This window comes from Lithobates pipiens, unplaced genomic scaffold (assembly GCF_037356315.1).
Source record: "Lithobates pipiens isolate NorthernLeopardFrog02 unplaced genomic scaffold, aLitPip1_a1.2 Scaffold_145, whole genome shotgun sequence".
NCBI lineage: Eukaryota > Metazoa > Chordata > Amphibia > Anura > Ranidae > Lithobates > Lithobates pipiens.
In genome coordinates, this window is record NW_027507734.1 from 151,280 (window position 1) to 174,854 (window position 23,575).

A 23,575-nucleotide genomic window follows, 5' to 3' on the forward strand; every position below is an offset into this window, starting at 1 on the left:
TCAATCAAGGATCCTTGGTGACCTCAATCAAGGATCCTTGGTGACCTCAATCAAGGTTCCTTGGTGATCTCAATCAAGGTCTCTTGGTGATCTCAATCAAGGTTTCTTGGTGACCTCAATCAAGGTTCCTTGGTGACCTCAATCAAGGATCCTTGGTGACCTCAATCAAGGATCCTTGGTGACCTCAATCAAGGTTCCTTGGTGATCTCAATCAAGGTTCCTTGGTGACCTCAATCAAGGATCCTTGGTCACTTCAATCAAGGTTTATTGGTGATATCAATCAATTAGATGATCATTGCCTGAAGTTTCCAGGTGAGAATACTGTTCTGGTTCTTGCTTCAGTTACACACTGAGGTCCCTGGTAATAAGGTGGCTGGTCCCTTTGTGGCGACAGCTTCCCCTCTACCTCCCGGCAGAACTGTCCCTTCTGGTTGGACTGCAAGCTGCAGTCTCACCGCTGCGCTGCTCTCTTGCTTCTAGATAGGACCTCAGACAGCCTAGAAGCCAGATGTGCCCAGGATAGGCCAAATCTCCGGCCTAGCAGCCGGGGAAACACGACACACATTCACCTAGGTGGCACAGAACCCTGATCACGTGACTCCGCCCAAATATACAGGTTCTCCCAGCAGACCAAGGGATTCAAGAAAACCCCTGACCACTCGCCTGCCCATAACCTGACCTTGGGTTGCCCTTCTCATATCTAGTACCACTAAGTACCCAGGCACCTAGTGGTAGAAGAGAAAAGTGCAACAAGGCCAAACTTAGGGAGAAATCAATAGATCTCTAACAATCAACCAGGATAACTACTCCTGGCAAGTAAATTTGTGAGGAGCTCCCTGCCTAAACTCCAGGGGGCTACACAAATAAAACTTACCTGCTAGTGCCAGAAGAGATCAGGCCTGATTCTGCCAACACTGTGGTTGCCCAGTGTTCCCATCAATTCTACATATCAGTGACAACTCATCAGTGCCCATCAATTCTACATATCAGTGCCACCTTATCCGTTCCAACTCATCAGTGCCCATCAGTTCCACCTGTCAGTACCCCATCAGTGCTACATATTAGTGCCACCTTATCCGTTCCAACTTATCAGTGCCCATCAGTGAAGGAGAAAACTACATTTTACAACAGAAACAAAGAAAACTTTTTTTTTCCAAAATTTTGATCTTTTTTAGTTTAGCAAAAAATAACCTCCCCTCCCAGAAGTGATCAAATACCACCAAAAGGAAAGCTCTATTTGTGGGAAAAAATTATACAAATGTTGTCAGTGTACAGTATAGCATGACCGCACAATTGTCATTCAGAGTACGACAGCATGAAAGCTGAAAACTGGCCTGGGCAGCAAGGGGGGAAAGTGCCCAGAATTGAAGAACTTCTATCCTTCAGTGTGTACTGTACACACCAGTGTATGAGGATGAAACCATGTCTGACAGAGGAAACTAAGGGGTCTACTTCTAGAAGATTCATTGGACAAATATGACAATCATTCATCCAACCATTACACATTCTGGCCATAATGCAACACAGTGATTTCCTATCATCATCAGCTCCATCTAGTGGCCATAATGAGATATTGATTCTGTCATATCATATCACAATACCGCATTATGGCCACTAGATGGAGCCAAGGAAATCAGTGTATGAAATAAAATACATCCAATATTCATCACAGCCGGGTGAATGTTGCTCACATTCATTCAACTAGTTTTTTTAAAATAGACCTCTAAGTGTTTGTGAAATCTTCCACCACAAAATGTACTCAGCCAATGAGAGGTAATGACTCCATTTTTATTTTTCTCCTGCTATCAATGGCCGACACGGTACAACACTTCATCCATGTCTTTGGTGATCTCTGATCTCCTTATCAACTGTTTCTTCCATGATGAAGATCAGCCATGGAGTATATCTGAGGTCTATATCAGGGTGTGCTTCTTCCCCACATGAGAGCTGTGACCCATTCATATAGAATATGAATGAATATACAATTAATTTCCCACACTCAAGGTACTAAAACACCTTGAGGGTTGTGTGGGATCCCTGATGTACAGGAAGACAGGACTTCAGTGAGGAACAATTCCCTCACTTAGGACAGGAATATGGCTTCTCCCTTGTGTGAGATCTCTGATGTGTGTAAAGATTGGACTTCTGTGAAAAACATTTCCCGCATTCAGGACAGGAATATGGCTTCTCCCCTGTGTGAGAGCTCCGATGTGTGGAAAGAAGGGACTTTAGTGAAAAACATTTCCCGCACACAGGACAGGAATATGGCTTCTCCCCCGTGTGAGATCTCTGATGTTTGGAAAGATTGGACTTCTCTGAAAAACATTTTCCACACTCAGGACAGGAATATGGCTTCTCCCCCGTGTGAGATCTCTGATGTGTGGAAAGATGAGACTTCACTGAAAAACATTTCCCACACTCAGGACAGGAATACGGTTTCTCCCCCGTGTGAGATCTCTGATGTTTGGAAAGATTGGACTTCTCTGAAAAACATTTCCCGCACTCAGGACAGGAATACGGCTTCTCCCCTGTGTGAGATCTCTGATGCGTGGAAAGATTGTACCTCTCTGAAAAACATTTCCCGCACTCAGGACAGGAATACGGCTTCTCCCCCATGTGAGATCGCTGATGTTTGGAAAGATTGGGCTTCTGTGAAAAACATTTCCCACACTCAGGACAGGAATACGGCTTCTCTCCTGTATGAGATCTCTGATGTGTGTGAAGAGTGGTCTTCAGTGAAAAACATTTCCTGCACTCAGTACAGGAATACGGCTTCTCTCCTGTATGAGATCTTAGATGCACATTAAGACCGGATTCAAAACGGAAACACTTCCCACACTCAGTACAGGAATTTGGCTTTTCACCTGTGTGAGTTCTTTTATGCACATTAAGACGACATTTAAAACGGAAACACTTCCCGCACTCAGTACAGGAAAATCTCTTCTCTGTTGGAAGGACGGCCCCGTCCCTCACAGTCTGAGGTTCCTCAGGATAAGAGGAATACGATGGTCCATCTACACTGTGTGGTGCCGGATGGACATTTGAGGTAGTCGGGTTTTCTCCTGGACTATACTGTGTGATGTCCTCATCTTCTACTTTACAGTCTGGAGACAAAGTGAGACAATCCTCTGAGGTTTTCCTCATCTCCCGTCCATCTACTAAAATAGAAATACAAAGATTATTACTAGACATGAGCTGATTGGTTCCCCTAAACCAGGACTCCGCCCACATCAGACAGCTTTGTCTCTGAGGATCTTACAATTCCCCCCTCAAGGTAACTAGTAAATGGGTCCTCTGATCTCCTACCAGATCATTTCTTTATTCATGGACCTTAGTCAGAGAGCGAGGAAACAACGAGAACTGTCTTTTATAGGAGTGACAGTGATGAGGGGATTATAGGACGAGTGTCCCCTCCCCCTCTATCACTCATTGCCATCTTCCCAACACAAGAAGTCCTGCACTTCCTTATTTAGTCCATGATTTAGTCATGAATAACAGCGGGGCTGAGCCCCACCAGAGGTCAGAGAGTGAGGATGGGGGGAGAACAACCAAGATGAAGACTGGACTGATCCCGAAGACCCCCATCATTGGGTTATTGACTCCTCCCTCATTATCACTTTCTGTTTAAGGTCCATAGTTTGAGGATGTTATCACATTATTATCAACATGTAAAAGTCTGTGCTCCAATCACATCATCAGATATAAAATGTCCAGCTGGTAGGAAATGGGTGTAACAAAAGAGAATACATATTATGTGTATATATAGCAGTGGGGGGAGGGGAGAGAACAGAAGTCAGGACTATGTAATGTACAACATATTGTATAAGATACAACAGATAGGATTATATAGTATCAGAATAATGTAATGTAAAACAGAGTGTATAGTGCAGGGGTCAGGAGTATGTAATGTACAATATAAATGAAGATGAAATGTTTACATGAGACAAGTTGCAGAGGTCCCACACCGCTGCCTCCCATCTCCTGAGACTGCACTCAGTGACTTGGGTCTGAGACTATACAGACATATCCCTCCACCCGGCACAGCCAGCAGACAACAGAGCAAGTAATCCTGGGGGGATTGTTCTATCAGAGATCATGCTAGACCTGAGCATGGGGCAGAAGACCCAAAGCACATGCTGAAGGTGCCTAGGTAGAGCAACATTTATGGTGAAAATCAACCTTTTGCTGTCAGCTGAACTCCAGGATTTCCATAAATTGTGTCTGCAGCACAGAGAAGGAAGATTATAACCCAGTCCCCGCCCTACTCTGGACTAATCAGTGAGCAGTAGGGATGAGCCGAACACCCCCCGGTTCGGTTCGCACCAGAACTTTCGAACGGACCAAAAATTTGTGCGAACTTTAGAACCCCATTGAAGTCTATGGGACTCGAACGTTCTAAATAAAAAGTGCTAATTTTAATGGCTAATATGCAAGATACTGTCCTAAAAAAGGTTTGGGGACCTGGCTCCTGCCCCAGGGGACATGGGTCAATGCCTAAAATGTTTTTAAAAACTGCAGTTTTTTCGGAAGCACTGATTTTAATGACGATTAAAGTGAAAAAAATGAAATATTCCTTTAAATATAGTGCCTGGGGGGTGTCTATAGTATGCCTGTGAAATGCCACGTGTTTCCCGTGTTTCGAACAGTCCCTGCACAAAATGACATTTAACAGAAAAAAAGTCATTTAAAACTGCTTGTGGTTTTAATGTTATATCTGGTTCCGGCAATATGGAGGAAAATTATTAAGAAAAATGGCAGGGGTAGCCCCCCCTGCCCATTACCAGCCCCTTTGGGTCTTGTACGGATATTAAGGGGAACCCTGTACCCATATTAAAAAAAAGGAAAGATGTGGGGCCCCCAGACCCTATATACTCAGAACAGCATTATACAGGCAAACAAGACAGGGACTGTGTAGGTTTGTTGTGTTAAGTAGAATCTGTTTGTAATTTTGAACTGGTACATTTTTAAAGTGTAGCTCCAGTCAAAAAATGTATTTTTAAGCTTTTTGGAAAACATAGGGAAGGGTTATCACCCCTGTATAATTAGTTTTGCCGTCCATCTTTTTTCATCTCACTTCTTGTTGTCTCCTTCCGTTTGCAAGTAGGAGACATTTGTAAGTTGGATGTTTGAAAGTAGGGGCTTGCCCTATATGCTCTGCAGAAATGGCAGGACAAGGTGTTGGTGTTGCCACAACATTGTAAACCCTCAAAGTGACTCTTGGTAGGCACTGGAAAACCCTGCTGTGAACAATTATATCAAGAATTGTAATTACATGCCATTGTTGAACAGTGGTAGAAAAATAGGGCCTTTGGTGGTTGTGGTGCTGGTGCCACAACACTGTAAGTCCTCACAGTTACTCTCGGTGGGCACAGGAACAGGCCCTGCTGTGAAATATTATATCAAGAATTGTAATTACATACCCCTGTTAAACAGGGGCTGAAAAATTGGGCCTTAGGCACTGCTTGCTGGTACCACAACACTGCAACCTCTCCCAGATACTCTAGTTGTAGTGCAGGAATGAGCCCTGCTGCAAAGCATTGCATCAAAAATTGTATTACATGCCCCTGTTAAACAGGGGCTGAAAAATCGGGCCTTAGGTGCTGGTGCCACAACACTGCAACCTCTCCCATATACTCTATTTGTAGTGCAGGAATGAGCCCTGCTGCAAAGCACTGCATCAAAAATTGTCATTAAACGCCCCTGTTAAACAGGGGCTGAAAAATTGGGCTGGTGGCATCACCCAGAACCAAAAATGTTCTTCCAAGATATCAGCGGAGGAGGAAGAGGATAGACAGTCAACATAACAGGACAGTCACTCAGCATTAGCAGAGGCAGTCTTGAAGGGATGTGATATTTAAAAAAAAATGATTTGGTTACATCAGCTTCACGTGCTTGGTAGCTGGTGGTGATCCAAGACTGATTCATCTTTATGAAGGTCAGTCGATCAACCGAGTCGGTGGACAGGCGCACCCTGTGATAGGTTACAAAGCCACCACAGGACTGAAGGTGCGTTCCGAAAGAACGCTGGATGCAAGACAGGCCAGTAGCTCAATTGCATACTGTGCAAGCTCTGGCCAGTGATCCATCCTCAAGACCCAGTAAGCCAGAGGATTTTCGGTGGGAAAGGTGTCCAAGTCTGATCTTGCCCCTAGGTATTCCTGAACCATGTAAATCAGACGCTGGCAATGGTTGCTGGAAACGATCATACCTTGGGGTTGCTCCTTCTGACCGATGCCTCAGCAACACGTTGTCCAGGACCAGGAGTTTGTAACCTCCCAGTCTCTGGGAACGTGTTGCACAGACCTTTCTGCAAAGCCTCCCAGAGATGTCTCATCCTCTGCGACGGCAAGATAAGGTCAGCAACCTTACCCTTGTACCGTGGATCAAGGAGAGTGGCCAGCCAGTAATGGTCCCTCTCCTTGATCCGAAGAATATGAGGATCCTTCCGCAGGCTTTGCAGGATCAGGGAGGCCATGCAGCGTAAGTTAGCTGAGGCATTCGGTCCGGAGTCCGCTGGGTCACTAAGGACAACATGATCCGCAGCTACATCCTCCCAGCCATGTACAAGTCCACGGGTTTTTTGGGACTGTAAATCATCCCTAAAAGACTGCTGTTGCTGAGTGCCAGGCTCCACCTCCATGCTGACACAATCATCCTCCTTCTCCTCTTCCTGTGTGATAGGAGGGACAGCAAGAACACTGTCTGGATAAAGGGGGCCTTGAGAGGCAAGGAAGTCCTCCTCTTCCTGCCTCAAGTGCCCCTGTCCATTATTCCACAGCGTATGCTCCAAGAGGTGGACAAGAGGTACAGTGTCACTGATGCATGCACTGTCACTGCTCACCATCCTTGTGGCTTCCTCAAATGGTGACAGGACAGTGGATGCATCCCTGATCATGCCCCACTGGCGTGGTGAGAAAAAACCGAGCTTCCCTGACCCTGTCCTGGTGCCGTAGTCGCACAGGTACTCATTGATGGTCCTCTGCTGCAAGTGCAGCTGCTGCAGCATGGCCAACGTTGAGTTACACCTGGTGGGCATGTCACATATAAGGCGGTTCTTGGGCAGGTTCAACTGCTTTTGGAGCTCAGCCAGCCGAGCACAGGCAGTAAATGATCGGCGAAAATGCACACAGACTTTCCTGGCCTGCTTCAGGACATCCTGTAAGCCCAGGTACCTGCCCAAGAACCGCTGCACCACCAGGTTAAGGACGTGAGCCACACAGGGAAAATGGGTCAGTTGTCCCTGTCGGAGGGTGGAGACGAGGTTGGTGCCATTGTCGCAAACCACCAATCCTGGCTTAATCTGGCATGGCGTCAACCACCTCTCGGCCTGCCCCTGCAGAGCTGCCATAATATCTTCCCCAGTGTGGCTCCTGTCCCCCAAACAAACCAGAGCAAGCACGGCATGGCATCATTTTCCCTGCGAAGCCCTTGAACGCCTACGGAGCACCGCTGGTTTCCGAGGACAGAGCACTGGAAGAGGCCATGGAGGAAGAAGAAGAGGAGGGGGTGGAGGAGAGAGGTGTGTCACAACCAATAGTAGCATTTTGAAGGCGTGGTGGCGGAACAACCTCCAACACTACTGCACCTTGTCCTGCATTCTTCCCAGCTGCCAGAAGAGTGACCCAATGGGCCGTGAAAGACAGGTATCGTCCCTGTCCATGCCTGCTGGACCATGAGTCAGCGGTATTATGCACCTTACCGCTGACTGCCCTGTCCAGTGAGGCAAGGACAATGCCTTCCACATGCCGGTAGAGAGCCGGAATCGCCTTCCATGAGAAAAAGTGGCGTTTGGGGACCTGCCACTGAGGAACCGCACATTGTACAAACTCACGGAAGGGGGCCGAGTCTACCAACTGAAAAGGCAGCAGTTGAAGTGCTAGCAATTTAGCCAAGCTAGCATTCAACCGCTGGGCATGTGGATGGCTGGGAGTGAACTTCTTTCTACGGTCCAGCAGCTGGGGCAGGGAAATTTGCCCAGTACCCTGAGCCTGGGTGAGAGAGGATGAGGAGGATGAAGAGGGCTTGGTCATCCACTCTACCAAGTCTTCGGCATGATGCGGCTCAACACGTCCAGCTGCTGAAAATAAGGACAAGTGTCTCATGGCCACGTGCTGATGATGACGATGCACCGCGTCCACGACCAGCACTGTTGTCTCTAGACACAGAGCCTGCTTGCCCTTATTTATTGGCTCCTGCCTGTCTGCCTCTCTTTGTTGGCCTTCCAGACATGGTAATGGCCTGCAGGGAGATGGGAAAACCAGCAATTGGGTAGTGTATATTGTGCTGGAGGCACAAAACACCCACTAACTCCTGCAGATGCCTTTATTATAGAACACCAGCAATAAAGGGTAGATATAGGTGTATACTGTGCTGTGCTGGAGGCACACAACACCAACTAACTCCTGCAGATGGCTCAATCAGAGAAGAGCAACAATTGGTAGATACAGGTGTATACTGTGGTGTAGGCACACAGACAACACCCAGTCGCCCACTAACTCCTGCAGATGGCAGATAGCATGCGTTGGACTTGAACACCAAGCTCATTTCTAGTGAGCAGTATGGGTGGAGGAATGTATTTAGTGTTAATGACCCACCTGTGCTGATCTCTGTAGGAGTGTCCTCCTCTATAAATGTCCCCGTTATTCCATCCTCCTCCATAGACTGCTGATCATCCCTCACATACCTCTCTTCTTCTTCTGATTTCACCTCAAATTCTATATCGATTGGATCTCCACTCTAAACCAAGAAAATGAGAGAGAATATCATCTGTATACAATAGGATGTATGATTGTGACATCACATATAAAATCCACACATCATCTCTAGGAGTCCATGTTCTAGAAGCTCCGTCCCACCAACCTTGTAACAGTGGGGGATGGTGTGATCTTCCTGTGTGGAATCCCGGGAATGCAGAGGACGGGGACATCTCTCTGGTGGGTTCCTGGTATTTGGTGGCTCCATCATATCCTTGTGTCCTTCTGAAAACTCCTCCATCACTCCATACTCTTCATCCTCCCCTTTATACTCTTCTTTAACATCAATATTATCATCCCCGAGATTTCCATTCTGAATATATAATAAAACATTCATTGTAACAATCATGCTGTGTATAAATCAGAACTACCAATAATTGTCCCTCATCTACCTGATGATGGTGGGGGATGGTGTGACCTTCCTGTGTGGAATCCCGGGAATACAGAGGACGGGGACATCTCTCTGGTGGGTTTCTGTAGCTGGATGACTCCACCATGGTGTCCTGGTACAGATCTTTGTGTTCTTTTAGAGACTCTGACTCCTCCATCACCCCATCCTCATCATCCTCCTCTTTTATCTCTTCTTTAATCTCAACTTTAGACTCTCTCAGGTTTCCACTCTGAATATATAATAAAAATGACATCAATGGTAACAATGCAGATAATGTACAGATCCTAATGATACTATAAGTGATTGTACCTCATCTACCTGATTATGGTGGGGGATGGTGTGACCTTCCTGTGTGGAATCCTGGGAATACAGAGGGCGGGGACATCTCTCTGGTGGGTTCCCATTACTGGATCCATCTGTAGGAAACACACACACTGACTGAATACATTGTTTCTATGTGTTTATCAGATGATGGGGGATCTAGGTGGAGCCTCCGTACTGCTCTCTCCTTTACAATAAAGTCTCCTCTTACCCGGTGATGTGAGGGGCGGCTGATTGTCCATCATGACGTCCTTGTAGAGATCCTTGTGTCCTTCTAAATACTCCCACTCCTCCATGGAGAAATAGACAGTGACATCCTGACACCTTATAGGAACCTGACACACACAATGATACAGTCACCATCCAGACACATCCCTTGTCTGTTACTGGATAATGTCCCACAATTCCCAGAATCCTCCTCACCTCTCCTCCATCATCTCTCTGGTGACTTCTAGAATCTTCTTTGTATTTCTCTATTCTATCAGGGAGGGAGGTGGAGGCAATGTGATGGTCATATGATCTCCAGACTTCACAGGAGGAAAACTCTAGATCTGAACACAAATAGAAAAATCAAATGATATTCCCAGAATCCTCCTCACCTCACCATTCAGGTCTCCATTTTATTAAAGCCCCACTTCAGACTAAGGTATTATTTTCCCACACAGGACCCCCACACTATGCAGGTTAAAAGCTTGTAGCAGGCATTCTGATGTCATTACATACAATGCAGGACCAACAGTCCCACTTTGCTAGTGAGGATGCTAAGGGTCCGCCCACATCCTAAGAGCATCATAAAAAAAGCCAGATAGTGGGACATTGGGAGGAGGAGCTGTGAGATCAGTGTGATGTCATAGGACATATAGACTCTGGATGGAGGGACATTGGGAGGAGGAGCTGTGAGGTCAGTGTGATGTCATAGGACATATAGACTCTGGATGGAGGGACATTGGGAGGAGGAGCTGTGAGGTCAGTGTGATGTCATAGGACATATAGACTCTGGATGGAGGGACATTGGTAGGAGGAGATGTGAGGTCAGTGTGATGTCATAGGACATATAAACTCTGGATGGAGGGACATTGGGAGGAGGAGCTGTGAGGTCAGTGTGATGTCATAAGACATATAGACTCTGGATGGAGGGACATTGTGAGGAGGAGCTGTGAGGTCAGTGTGATGTCATAGGACATATAAACTCTGGATGGAGGGACATCTGGATCGGGAGATCTGAGGGATCCTCTATATGAGGCTCCTGTGGAAACCAAATCATTGTTCCTGGGTGTGTCCTTCCTCTCCTAAACTGAAGAGTGAACTTTGACCTTTACCATACAGAAATCTGTCAGGAATGTGTGAAAGTAAGCTCTCATGTGATAAGTTGATGTGCGGAGGAACGGAGTATAAATAGCGGCCAATTTTCTCCAGAGCTCCTAATGGTGGGGATGGATTTTGCTGAGTGCTGGTGCCAAGTTTCCACCCCCCAGGATCACTGCAGGTGTGGAGAAAAGCTGTGTAAGAGGATATGGAGGAGAGATGAGGAGGAGATCCAGGAATCAGGATAGAGGTCAGGACAAGCAACAGACGAGCGCATCCAAGAGATGAAGCCGGGGTCACTACACAGAAAATCAATCCAAGGAAACAACAGGCAGGACAAGGAATAGCAAGAAGGAGCTCAGAGACAAATGAGAATATTGCTCAGCCAATGAGAGATGATCTCAGCATGACTTACATAATGAAGGAGATGAGGGGGGGAGGAAGTCGCTTAAGGCGGGGCTTGACAAGTTTGCTTTGAATCTAGGAGCCAGCTGAAAAAGCTGGGAGAAGTGTGGGTTGTCAGCACCCGGGGCTGGGAAAGTAATGTGTGAGAAATCTGTGAGGTGCAGAATGTAGGACATGGCGTACAGGGTGCATGAATTGGATGCATGACATGTGGTGCAGAACACAGGACATGGGGTGATGGATACCAGAGAAGACTGTAGGTCACTGCAGGGGTACAGTGTGCAGAAAGCAGAACAGGGTGTGCAGGGTACCGAAGAAGGGTGTAGATCACTGCCGGACATGGGGTGCAGGTTGCACAATACAGGACATGGGAAGCTGAGTGCAGAATGCAGGACATGAGATACAGGGTACAAGAGAAGGGTGCAGGATATTGGCGCAGGACATGGGGTGCAGAACACAGGACATGGGGACCTGGGTGCAGAACGCAGGACATGGGTTATAGGGTACCAGAGAAGGGTATGGGACATGGGGTGCAGGGAAAGGGTACAGTGTGCAGGACATGTGGTACAGAACACAGGACAAAGGGCGCAGGACATGGAATTCGGGGGTGCAAAACATGGGGTGCAGGGTGTAGAACACAGGACATAGGGTGCAGGGTGGCGTTCAGAGGACATGGGGTGCAGTACGCAGGACATGGAGTGCAGAATGCAGAACATGGGGTGCAGGGGAAGGGTGCAGAACACAGCACATGGGGTGCAGAGTGTAGGACAGTAATACAATCCCCCCTCCCCTGTGTCCTCCTGCATGTCCTGTACATCTCCCCCAGCAGTGTGTGAGAGCAGAGTGAATGGAGAGGACATCTTGTGTACATAAAGCAGCATGTCCCTCCCTGGCTGGTCTCTTAGCTGGCTGCTTTGCAGGCTTGTCCTGGTTACTCCTGTAAGGACTCTGTAGTCCTGTTTCTCAGCACCTTGTGCGGATCTTTGTGGCAGTGCCGAGGTGGTGCTATGTTGGAGATTTGGTCCCCCTCCTTCCTCTCTGTCCTGCCCAGTCCACCCCTGACTTCACAGGTTGTGTGCCATCATCTCCTCCTCCTCCCCCCCCTCACCCTCCCACCTGGCCCCGCTCCGAACCACATTCCTGTCTGAATAATGTGTCCGGGTTTCAGGCAGAAACATTATTCAGACCAACAGTGAGAATGGGCTGACAAGAGCCCAGGGGCCAGGACACCATGGGGATCTGGGATTTGTTCAGCCCTCACTTATGGTGACCATAGAGACATGGAAATTCAGCTGGTTCAGCAGGGATCGGTCACATTTCCATCCATGTGTGGTCACTGCCAGATAAAAGTCACTCCATCAGCAGCTGCAGCCAATAGCTTCATCACTGATCTGTGTATTCTGAGAGCGGAGGAGTGCCCCCATTGTCAGAATACAATAGTGCAGCGGGGAGGATTCCCCCACCCCCCTCCAATGTGTGGATGGGGGAATCACTTCCGTTTTTTCCTCTCATCCTGCTGGATGAACGATAAAACTGAACCATGTATGGCCAGCTTTGGAAGGAAGATATATTCATCATCAACTGATCCCCCTGAAGGGGTTAATCTACATATTACCTCCTCTGCCACCAGATCCAGCAACGTCTCCTCTCTACGTCCTTCCAAATGGAATGTCCTGTATACATGACATCACTTCCTGTATTCCATAGAGACTTCCTGTCTTCCATAGAGACTTCCTGTCTGGGTAGAAGTGAGATCACCACCTTGTGGAGATCAGAGGAACTGCAGAAACGTTTGGTAGTGTGAACACGTCCTTGTGCTGTGTGTGTATGTACTGTATATCCTTATAGATGGGTCATCTCCACTCCCACCAAGGGGGATAGAAATATATTACTGCTGGGGGGGGGGGAGACATTTTGGCCCCTTTGATTTTGCAGTAAAATTGATGTCAGATTTAGTCATGTAGAACATCTGTTATATGGATACAAAGAGCAGGGTGCAAAACATGGGGTTCAGGGTGCAAAACACAGGACATGGGGTGCAGGATACAGGACAAGGGTGCAGAATTTAGGACAGTAATACAATCCCCCCTCCCCTGTGTCCTCCTGCATGTCCTGTACATCTCCCCCAGCAGTGTGTGAGAGCAGAGTGAATGGAGAGGACATCTTGTGTACATAAAGCAGCATGTCCCTCCCTGGCTGGTCTCTTAGCTGGCTGCTTTGCAGGCTTGTCCTGGTTCCTCCTGTAAGGACTCTGTAGTCCTGTTTCTCAGCACCTTGTGGGGATCTTTGTGGCAGTGCCGAGGTGGCGCCATGTTGGAGATTTGGTCCCGCTCCTTCCTCTCTGTTCTGCCAGAGGGCTCTGCAGGGACACAGCCAGCTATGGGAGGGAGCAGGAGCCGATGGTGACAGTAATGCGGCCGCAGAAAGAAGAAAGATCGGCAGCGGGAGCTCAGTGAGATGAGTCCTCTCATGCCGCTGTCCTGCCCGGTCCACCCCTGACTTCACAGGTTGGGTGCCATCATCTCCTCCTCCTCCCCTTCCCGCCTGGCCCCGCTCCGAGCCACATTCCTGTCTGAATAATGTGTCCGGGTTTCAGGCAGAAACATCATTCAGACCAACAGTGAGAATGGGCTGACAAGAGCCCAGGGGCCAGGACACCATTTCTAGTCACCATGGTGACCTGGGATTTGTTCAGCCCTGACTTATGGTGACCATAGAGACATGGAAATTCAGCTGGTTCAGCAGGGATCGGTCACATTTCCATCCATGTGTGGTCACTGCCGGATAAAAGTCACTCCATCAGCGGCTGCAGCCAATAGCTTCATCACTGATCTGTGTATTCTGAGAGCGGAGGAGCGCCCCCCATTGTCAGAATACAATAGTGCAGGGGGGAGGATTCCCCCATCCCCCTCCAATGTGTGCATGGGGGAGTCACTTCAGTTTTTTCCTCTCATCACGCTGGATGAACGATAAAACTGAACCATGTATGGCCAGCTTTGGAAGGAAGATATATTAATCATTGAATGATCCCCCTGAAGGGGTTAATCTACATATTACCTCCTCTGCCACCAAATCCAGCAACGTATCCTCTCTACGTCCTTCCTAATGGAATGTTCTTTGTTCTCTCTGTAGCTGACATCACTTCCTGTCTTCCATAGAGACTTCCTGTCTGGGTAGAAGTGAGATCACCACCTTGTGGAGATCAGAGGAACTGCAGAAACGTCTGGTAGTGTGAACACGGCCTTGTGCTGTGTGCGTATGTACTGTATATCCCTATAGATGGGTCATCTCCACTCCCACCAAGGGGGAAAGAAATATATTACTGCTCGGGGGGGGGGAGACATTTTGGCCCCTTTGATTTTGCAGTAAAATTGATGTCAGATTTAGTCATGTAGAACATCTGTTATATGGATACAAAGAGCCCCAGCCGAGAGTAAAGGGTGGAAATGGCTCCTGATCACCAGATTTGGGCAATTATGTCACCAATATAAATAGAATAAAACCCGCGCTATGTGTAACAACTCAAATACCTACAGAAATAACTTATACCGGACTGCTGCTGTAACAAAGGTAAGTATTCCCTTTATCAACTAGAAGAGTGTTATGTGTCACAGCGCTGTCCTATTGTGTGTGCACATAAATCATCACAAATACACTAAAATATGTGGAGACATTCTAGGGGCTCAAATAATATTCTCTGCAGATCTACTGCTTCCACTTTACACCTACTTCATTGATCTTATGGTGTTTATCAATAAATTAAGAAAACTGATCCATGTGCAACTTCATATACAACATAAAGTGCTTTGTGCTCAAGATGCTGTTCCCTGCAGATCCACTGCTTCCACTTTGCACCTACTTCAATGAACTTATTTTGCTAAAGACAAATCCACCAATCAACGAAAAGTTGATAAGGTGTGTAAAGTGCTCGGTACTCCAAACTGTGCCAGCTGTAGTGTACTTCATATTCCCATCGCACACCTTCCTGGATGCTCTCTCAGATTTGGGTGCTGTAGCAACAACCAGCTGGATACTGGTTCAAGTCACGGTGAAGATATTTGTCAGCACACCATGGAACGACACAAATAACATCCAAATGAGTGATTTATTGCATGATCACAACACAAGGATAGCGCAACGTTTCGGAGCTGTGCAGGGCCCCTTCGTCAGGCATGTGATATGTGCGGGGTGACGGTGAAAACTATTCAAAAAGCCATCAACCAATCAGAAAAAGGAAAAAAGAGCAAAAAGTAGAAGAAACCAAGCTCCTCCCACCCATCCGAATGATATGATGTCACAAATACCCGCCAAAACTGTTAAATATTCATGTATGAGCACAAAAATCACAAAAAGACTATATAACCAAAGTAAGGGTTAATGTAATGACATGCTGTAAGTGCCACGAAGTACCTTTTCAGTAGTGTTACTGTGGGGACAGACCAGCTGTGGAGTAAGATCAGGATACACTGTGGTCAGTGGGAGAAGAGGTTGTGAGACAGATCGCGGCATAATGGACATGAACCGCGCTTGCACAATGCGGCGGTGGTTACTATAGCAGCCCAGGACGCTACAGTGCCATGCCGAGTCAGAGGTTACAGCAGCTACCACCGATCACGCACGCGCATTGTGTCGGCGGCAGCTGAGAAGCTATACACGCGGTTATGTTTGGGTCGCCGATGTCATGGAAACGAATGATGTTGGCAGACCCCGCCCACAACACCAGAGGTGACCAATCAGGGGAGGAGGGCCGGGGAAAAGAAGTGAAAATGAGAAGAGCAAGCAGCGTAGTGTAGATAAACGAGTGATGGAAACAAAAGGCAGCGACAGTGAGTGAGAAACGAGAAGGGAATAAACAGTGGAAGAAAAGAAAGGAGAAAAGAAATGAGACCACTGAGTTGTGATAGTAAAGGAAGAAAAGGGGGGGCAGAAAGGCATGAGGGAATGTAAACCTAGAAGGAAGACAAAGTGGACGGAAAAGGAATAAAAAGACAGCAAGAGAAAAAGAAAAGGAAAATGCAAAAGACAAAGAGAAAAGGGGAGAAGAAAAGAAGAAGCGAGGAGAAAAATAAAAAATAAAATATTAAATAAATAATCTTTCTAATTTCAAAATTGTGATGTGGTGTTTTATTTTTGACTCCTTTTTACGACTTAATTCTATAAGATTAACCACTTGACAACTGGCCACTTAAACCCCCCTCGTGACCAGACCAATTTTCAGCTTTCAGTGCTCTCACATTTTGAATGACAATTACTCAGTCATGTAATACTGTACCCAAATACTTTTGTCCTTTTTTTCCCACCAATAGAGCTTTCTTTTGGTGGTATAAAAAACGCATTTTTGGCCACAATTTATACGGCTACATATCTTTGGTAAAAATAACCCAAATTAGTGGATATTATTTGGTCTTTGTGAAAGTTAGAGAGTCTACAAGCTGTAGTGCAAATCATACAAAATTGATCACATCTGATGTACTGGTGACCGATCTCATTTCTTGGGACCCAAACAAGGCAGGAAAGTACAAATACCCCCCAAATAACCCCTTTTTTGAAACTAGACATTCCAAGGTATTTAGTAAGATGCATGGTGAGCTTTTTGATGTTGTCATTTTTTCCCAAAATTCTTTGCAAAATTAAGATTTTTTTTTCACAAAATTTTCATTGTAATAGGTTATTTCTCTCACATGGCATGTGCATACCACAAATGACACCCCAAAATAAATTCTGCTACTCCTCCTGAGTATTACGATACCACATGTGTGGGACTTTTCCACAGCCTAGCCACTCAGAAAGGCCCAACATGCAGGGAGCGCCATCAGGTGTTCTAGGAGCATAAATTACACATCTAACTTGTTGACTACCTATTACACTTTTAAAGGCCCTGGAGCACCAGAATAATGACACGTGACACTCACATGGCACTGATGACAGATGGCACGGATACGTGGCACTGATGACACGTGACACTGATGAGAGATGCCACTAATATGTGGCACTGATGACAGATGGTACTAATACGTGACACTGATGACATGTGGCACTGATGACAGACGGCAATAATACGCGGCACTGATGACAGATGGCACTGATATGTGGCATTGATGACACGTGTCACTGATAATAGATGGCACGTGACACTGACCCATGGCACTGATGACAGATGGCACTAATATGTGGCACTAATATGTGGCACTGATGACACATGACGCTGATATGGCACTGATGACAGATGGCACTATGTGGCACTGATGACACGTGGTACTGATGTGGCACTGATGACAGATGGCACTTATACGTGGCACTGAGGACAGATGGCACTGACAGGTGGCACTGAGGACAGATGGCACTGGGGACAAATGGCACTGACAGGTGGCCTGGGGACAAATGGCACTGACAGGTGGCACTGGGGACAGATGGCAGTGGGGACAGATGGCAGTGACATTGTGGGCACTTTATTTTCTGTGTTTTTTTTTTCTACTCACAGCCGCTGCAACTGTTCATCTCTCCCTCCTCACACGCTGTCTCTGTGTGAGCAGGGAGAGTCGGTGATGAGAGATGATCTCATATGTTTGCATATGAGATCATCTCTCATTGGACACACCAATGCCACTGTAAACGGTCGCTGTGATTGGCCATTTACAGCGATCTGTGACTGGCTGTGTCCAAGGGACATGGCCAGCATAGAACTTCCCCGATGCATGCTCGCTGGAGCGTGCAACGTGGAACTAAAATGGAGGACATCCGGGGATGGCCTCCCGGCAATTCGCGTCCGCGCTGCAGCCGTCTTTCAGCTATAGCGCGGACGCCTAGTGGTTAAACAGGTGTTACCCACCTATCACTTTACGGAAATTGAGGATGTGTCAAATTTATAGTAATTATTTAATCATAGATTATTATATATCATGAAAGTGCATTCTATTTACATATTAATTATTTAGAATAAGATTTTTTTTGTTTTCTTTTCTTACTATGTCTAACTATTGTGGCAACACCTTGAGGGTCTTATGGACCAAATCCACAGGTCCCAAAATGTGGTAGGAGGTGGTATCTCTATGGACCTTTTCTTCCTCAAACTCCACAGAATGCTAGATAAAAAAATCCTGAATTTACTGGAACAAATCATACTTCTCCAAATGTATAGATGATAAAATTGCCCCTTGGGACTTAAGAATTCAAATCTTCCCCACTATTAACAAAATTAGAACAAGAATTTAAAGCCAATTGGGAAGAGAATCTTCAGACATGCTCTACCAATATGATGGAATTACTTTGTTGCCATTTTAGTACTGAATTAACTTCTCTGGACAATGAGATTGAACAGTTGTACAAAGGAAACGATCTGATAAACTTTGTCCTGCCCAAGAGAGCACATTGAAAGAAAATCTTGAAACCTATGTTTCAGAAATACTTAAAACAAAAGAAAATAAATTCCTAAGAGATAAGTTATCCTACGACAATTATCAGGTCTACAATCGGGCTCAAACCAAAAACAGGAGGTGCAATATAAATGGGCATACTCCAAAAGAAAATTGCTTTGAACCTAATGACTCTGAAACCTCTCCTGCTTCATCTCTCTCTTCACAGGCACCTGATCTGACTATTAGTCAAAAGAAGCCAGAACCATCCGAACGCACCAATGGTAATCGAAATACATAGTTGGGTTCATCTAAACGTTTCCCGAACACTACTCGAGCACCCATAAACACTAGAGCAACCACAGCTAAAACCAATGTTGTCACTAAAGCACTGGGTCACCCTGAATCCATCACAAGCACTAGTATGATTAATTCATCACCTGTTCTATCTTTACTTTCTCAGGCAAGTAATAGTAATGATATAATTTCCCAGTCAGATTTTCGTCTGGCTCTCATTTTTTCACAGCCGGTGCACGACCCAAAGAAGACGCAGAGTGCGGAGTCGCTACATCAGAAACAGCCCAAAGGTTTGAAGTAATAAATTTGTTGTCTATCCCTCTCACGATTGATCAAATTTCCATCTTGGAATTAGGCGTGACCTTCTGTCCGACACAGAAAATTTATCTTTTTGAACTAATCAAAGATCTCAATTTGTTCTCATAACAACTAATACTTTATATTTTGTATGACAAACCTAAGGACTCAATTCACACACAATTAATGACATCAAAGCCCTGGAAGAATGGATGGAATTGTGGGATGAGGGACACATTGACGGAACCGAATATATGAATCACTTACAAATACGTGGCTACAGCAACAAATGTTTAAAAAAGGCCTCTGTAAGAGGATCAATCTAATTTGATACATGGTAAAAAAATCCAGAAATCCAGCACTGAGTTAAGGATGATTACTAGGTTCTCTGGACAGCACAAACAAGTATGTGACCTAATACAAAAACACTGGTACCTCGTAATGGGGATACAACTGTTTCTAAACATTTGAAGGACTACCCGGAGATCACATATAAAATATTGCGATCAATCAGGGATAGTATAGTGCACAGTCATTATGCCCCCTCTACCATAAATACTGGTAGTAACAAAGGAACCAAACAATGTCATAAATGTGGATACTGTAGGTACATTCATGCATTGAGGGATGTTATCCTCCCCAATGGACGCATGTATTCCCCCCAAATTTTTGGCTACATGTCAGTCCATTGGGGGCGTTTGGTCTTTCCCACTTAAAATGCATGTGAGTGTAATGCATTTTAAGTGGGAAAGACCAAACGCCCCTTTTTCCACCGCATTAGGGACCATGTTTCCCTAGTAGTAAAGAAAAAGATGGAGACGCCTATTAGTCGCCATCTAGGCTTCTGCCATCAATTTGACAACACCAAAATGCAATTTTTTGCGCCGGAACATGTCCCCCCAATGAAAGAGGGGGAGATTATGATAAGATTTTACTTATGTGCTCTTAAATATCCTGGTCTAAATGACGCTGTAAGCTTCAAGCCACTTTTGTAGAATAAGTTCCCCTTTCTTTTCTTTCCTTTCCTTTTTTTAAATATTTTATTTTAAATATATCATTTAAATAAGTTATATATTTTTCAAGGCATTATATTTAATGTTTTATTGCATTATTATGCCATAAAATTGCACTGCAATGTTTGTATATATACCGATATTATTTGTGAACAGGGTTTGCTCAATGAACTTCCCAGAGCATTGTTAATTAAATTTTGTTTATCTATAAAGGTATTTGTATTTGACCTTTGTGGTCAGCACTGTTATATACCTTAATTGAGCAGTTTGTCTGCCATTTACCTAGATCCCGAGTGCATATATTTTTACATCATTCCTTCTTTGTCATGCCAGATTTATCCAGTGTTTGCCCTCTGGCACCACTCACGAGCTTGGTCCTGTTTTTCCACCTGAGTAAGGCAAAATATTTTCTAAAATGGCCGCCATAGACTGCCGCAATGAGCATCATCTATTCGTGCCACCATTTCCATTTCGCTGCATGCACGCTGGCACTCTTCTTAACGTCCGCAACGCAGCGATGACGTCAGACATTGCCGCGCTCGGTTAAGGCAATAAAACGGGGATATTCCCCATCAGTCTCTGTCCTTAATACCAAGGAGCAGGCAGAGAGTAATATTGCTGCCTGTCACTCTCCAAATGCAATCTTGACTCTGTAACAGTAAGATTACCCTTAGGGAACTTCTACCTTGCTGGATGGCACTCAGCCATCTTAAATGGACAACCCCCATTAATTATGGTCCTTTTTTTCAATTTCTTTCTATTTTGTTAGATCTGTGGAGCATCAAGATTGGTCTGTCTTTGACACTCATTTTCTTATATTTGAGGTAAGTTAGACAGTGCACCTGATCTGCTATTCATCACAGCATTATTTACCTTATCCCATTCAAAGTAAGATGTATCACCAGTATGGGTGTGATGCATCAGTATAAAATAGATTCAATCATTTTGACTTCTTAAAGGTATCTTTTTTGGGTGTTCTTCACCTTAGATACCCTAAACGCTTTATGTACCCCCTACTTATATTTAAACTGTCCTCAATATTCTGTGTTATTTTTTCCAAATAGAAAAAAATTCTAAATGAAATCTTGTCCTTATCTGCACACCTTGACTGGGGATCAGTGCGAAGAAACTTGGTGTTTTTTATGCTCACAGGAAATTTCTATTTCAACCTCAAATGAAGTAGCTTTGGTAAGGTTCATTGTTTTGTTTTTATTATTATTGTTTATTTGTAGCAACCCTCCATATTGATGAAATTACTATTTTCTATGCCTTATAATTGATATAATCTTCTGATGCTATTTTGTTATATATTTTGTTTATTTATATATGATTATGCAGGAGTACTTATAAAATCTTTTGTTATTTATAGTTTAATAGTCACCATACAAAATATCTCCTGAGGAAGCTCTGTCGAGCGAAACATGTTGAGAAAGTGGTATTGTCTATGTCTATACGCTCAAGTGTAACAACAGATTTTGAAATACAAAATTGTCTCCTTTTTTTTAACTTTTTGTAATTAAATTCATTAATTTAATATGATGCTATGACTAGTGTGTCTACATTGCTAATATATAACAGCTTTAAAGTCCCAAGGTTTGTGACCTCTAGCTCATTTTCTTTCTAATTTCAAAATTGGGATGTGGTGTTTTATTTTTGATTCCCTATTACCACTTAATTCTATAAAATTCATATAGAAGCCATGTCCAATACTCAAGGCACTAATACACCTTAAGGGTTGTGTTGGGTCCCTGATGTTCAGGAAGACAGGACTTCAGTGAGGAACAATTCCCTCACTCAGGACAGGAATATGCCTTCTCCCCTTGTGAGATCTCTGATGTGTGGAAAGACTGGACTTCTGTGAAAAGCATTTCCCGCACTCAGGACAGGAATATGGCTTCTCCCCTGTGTGAGATCTTTGATGTGTGGAAAGACTGGACTTCTGTGAAAAGCATTTCCCACAATCAGAACAGGAATACGGCTTTTCCCCCGTGTGAGATCTCTGATGTGTGGAAAGACTGGACTTTATTGAAAAACATTTGCCGCACTCAGAACAGGAATACGGCTTCTCCTCTGTGTGAGATCTTTGATGTGTGTTAAGATGGGACTTGTCTGAAAAACATTTTCTGCACACAGGACAGGAATACGGCTTCTCCCCTGTGTGAGATCTCTGATGTTTGTAAAGTGTGGACCTATCTGAAAAATATTTGCCACACTCAGGACAGGAATACGGCTTCTCCCCCGTGTGAGATCTCTGATGTGTATAAAGACTGGACTTCAGTGAAAAACATTTCCTGCACTCAGAACAGGAATACGGCTTCTCCCCCGTGTGAGATCTCTGATGTGTGTAAAGACTGACCTTCTGTGAAAAACATTTCCCGCATTCAGGACAGGAATACGGCTTCTCTCCTGTGTGTGATCTTATATGCTCATTAAGCTTAGATTTAAAACCGAAACACTTCCTGCACTCAGGACAGGAATACGGCTTCTCTCCAGTATGTGATCTTTTATGCCTATGAAGTTTGGGTATAGAACGGAAACACTTCCCACACTCAGTACAGGAAAGCCTCTTCTCTGTTGGAAGGATGGCACCATCCCTCACAGGCTGAGGTTCCTCAGGATAAGAGAAATACAATGGTCCATCTACACTGTGTGGTGCCGGATGGACATTTGAGGTAACCGGGTTTTCTCCTGGACTATGCTGTGCGATGTCCTCATCTTCTACGGTACAGTCTGGAGACAAAGTGAGACAATCCTCTGAGGTTTTCCTCATCTCCCGTCCATCTACTAGAATAGAAATAAAAAGATTATTACTAGACATAAGCAGATTGGTTCTCCTAAACCAGGACTCCATCCACATCAGGCAGCTTTGTCTCTGAGGATCTTACAATTCCCCCTCAAAGTAACTAGTAAATGGGTCCTCTGTAGGGCAGCAACTAATGATTTTTTTCATAATTGATTAGTTGGCCGATTATTGTTTCAACTAATGGGATAAAAACTTCAAAAAAGGTTGGTATATAATTTTGTTAATATTCTTGAATATCTATATACAGTGGTAAATAAAAATATCCAGATATATAGTTGGATAGTTAATACACTCAGAATAACAGACAGGTGTATTATTAGAGGTAGAATCTGCTACATGTCAGAATCAGAGATCATCATTATTAAAATGTAAAAAAGAGGTAAAACGCTGTTTTGCAGATGATCAGACAGGAGTGTAATATAATGATATGATGGATGACAGACTGACTCCCTTGTCATAGACAGGTAGGTAGGTACAAGCTCCCTGCACCTGATGTCACTTATGCTGGTTGTACACAAACAAATTTTTCTTTGAAAAATAATTCATACAATTTTCTAACCATTAGTGGGGTCAAATCGGTGTTCATTTTCCAACACAGTGATGGGAAAATTCAAAGGCGCAGAACAAAAAACTTTTTA

The 23,575-nt window shown here is 44.9% G+C and overlaps 2 protein-coding genes across 9 annotated transcripts; both read right to left on the reverse strand.

Moving 5' to 3' along the window:
• Positions 1–1,767: 1,767 nt before the first annotated feature.
• Positions 1,768–14,445, reverse strand: LOC143981392 (uncharacterized). 8 transcript variants are annotated; one of them, XM_077479211.1, is made up of 8 exons: positions 13,449–14,197; positions 9,889–10,016; positions 9,677–9,800; positions 9,463–9,560; positions 9,146–9,373; positions 8,860–9,066; positions 8,595–8,736; positions 1,768–3,158 (listed from the first exon to the last, which is right to left on the reverse strand). In XM_077479211.1, exons 3-8 carry the CDS (start codon positions 9,759–9,761, stop codon positions 2,080–2,082), a joined length of 1,839 nt encoding a protein of 612 aa, XP_077335337.1. In that variant the 5' UTR covers positions 9,762–9,800; positions 9,889–10,016; positions 13,449–14,197; the 3' UTR covers positions 1,768–2,079. The 8 variants fall into 8 exon arrangements, with proteins under 8 accessions (XP_077335337.1, XP_077335335.1, XP_077335338.1 ...); XM_077479209.1 differs by lacking the exon at positions 13,449–14,197 and adding an exon at positions 12,791–12,901; XM_077479212.1 differs by lacking the exons at positions 9,889–10,016; positions 13,449–14,197 and adding an exon at positions 14,233–14,445.
• Positions 14,446–21,432: 6,987 nt separating this feature from the next.
• Positions 21,433–23,128, reverse strand: LOC143981393 (uncharacterized). The gene has a single exon (XM_077479217.1). The coding sequence runs from the start codon at positions 22,989–22,991 to the stop codon at positions 21,906–21,908; it is 1,086 nt and encodes a 361-aa protein (XP_077335343.1). The 5' UTR covers positions 22,992–23,128; the 3' UTR covers positions 21,433–21,905.
• Positions 23,129–23,575: the final 447 nt, after the last annotated feature.

Excerpts from the sequence above, each read along its gene's own strand:
- LOC143981392 (XM_077479212.1), bottom strand. The coding sequence starts at position 9,761 with ATGGAGGAGTGGGAGTATTTAGAAGGACACAAGGATCTCTACAAGGAC. Across the intron at positions 9,561-9,676 it reads GCCGCCCCTCACATCACCGG|ATGGATCCAGTAATGGGAAC; the intron begins GTAAGAGGAGAC and ends TGTTTCCTACAG. Across the intron at positions 9,067-9,145 it reads CCATCCCCCACCATCATCAG|AATGGAAATCTCGGGGATGA; the intron begins GTAGATGAGGGA and ends TTATATATTCAG.
- LOC143981393 (XM_077479217.1), bottom strand. The coding sequence starts at position 22,991 with ATGTGGATGGAGTCCTGGTTTAGGAGAACCAATCTGCTTATGTCTAGT.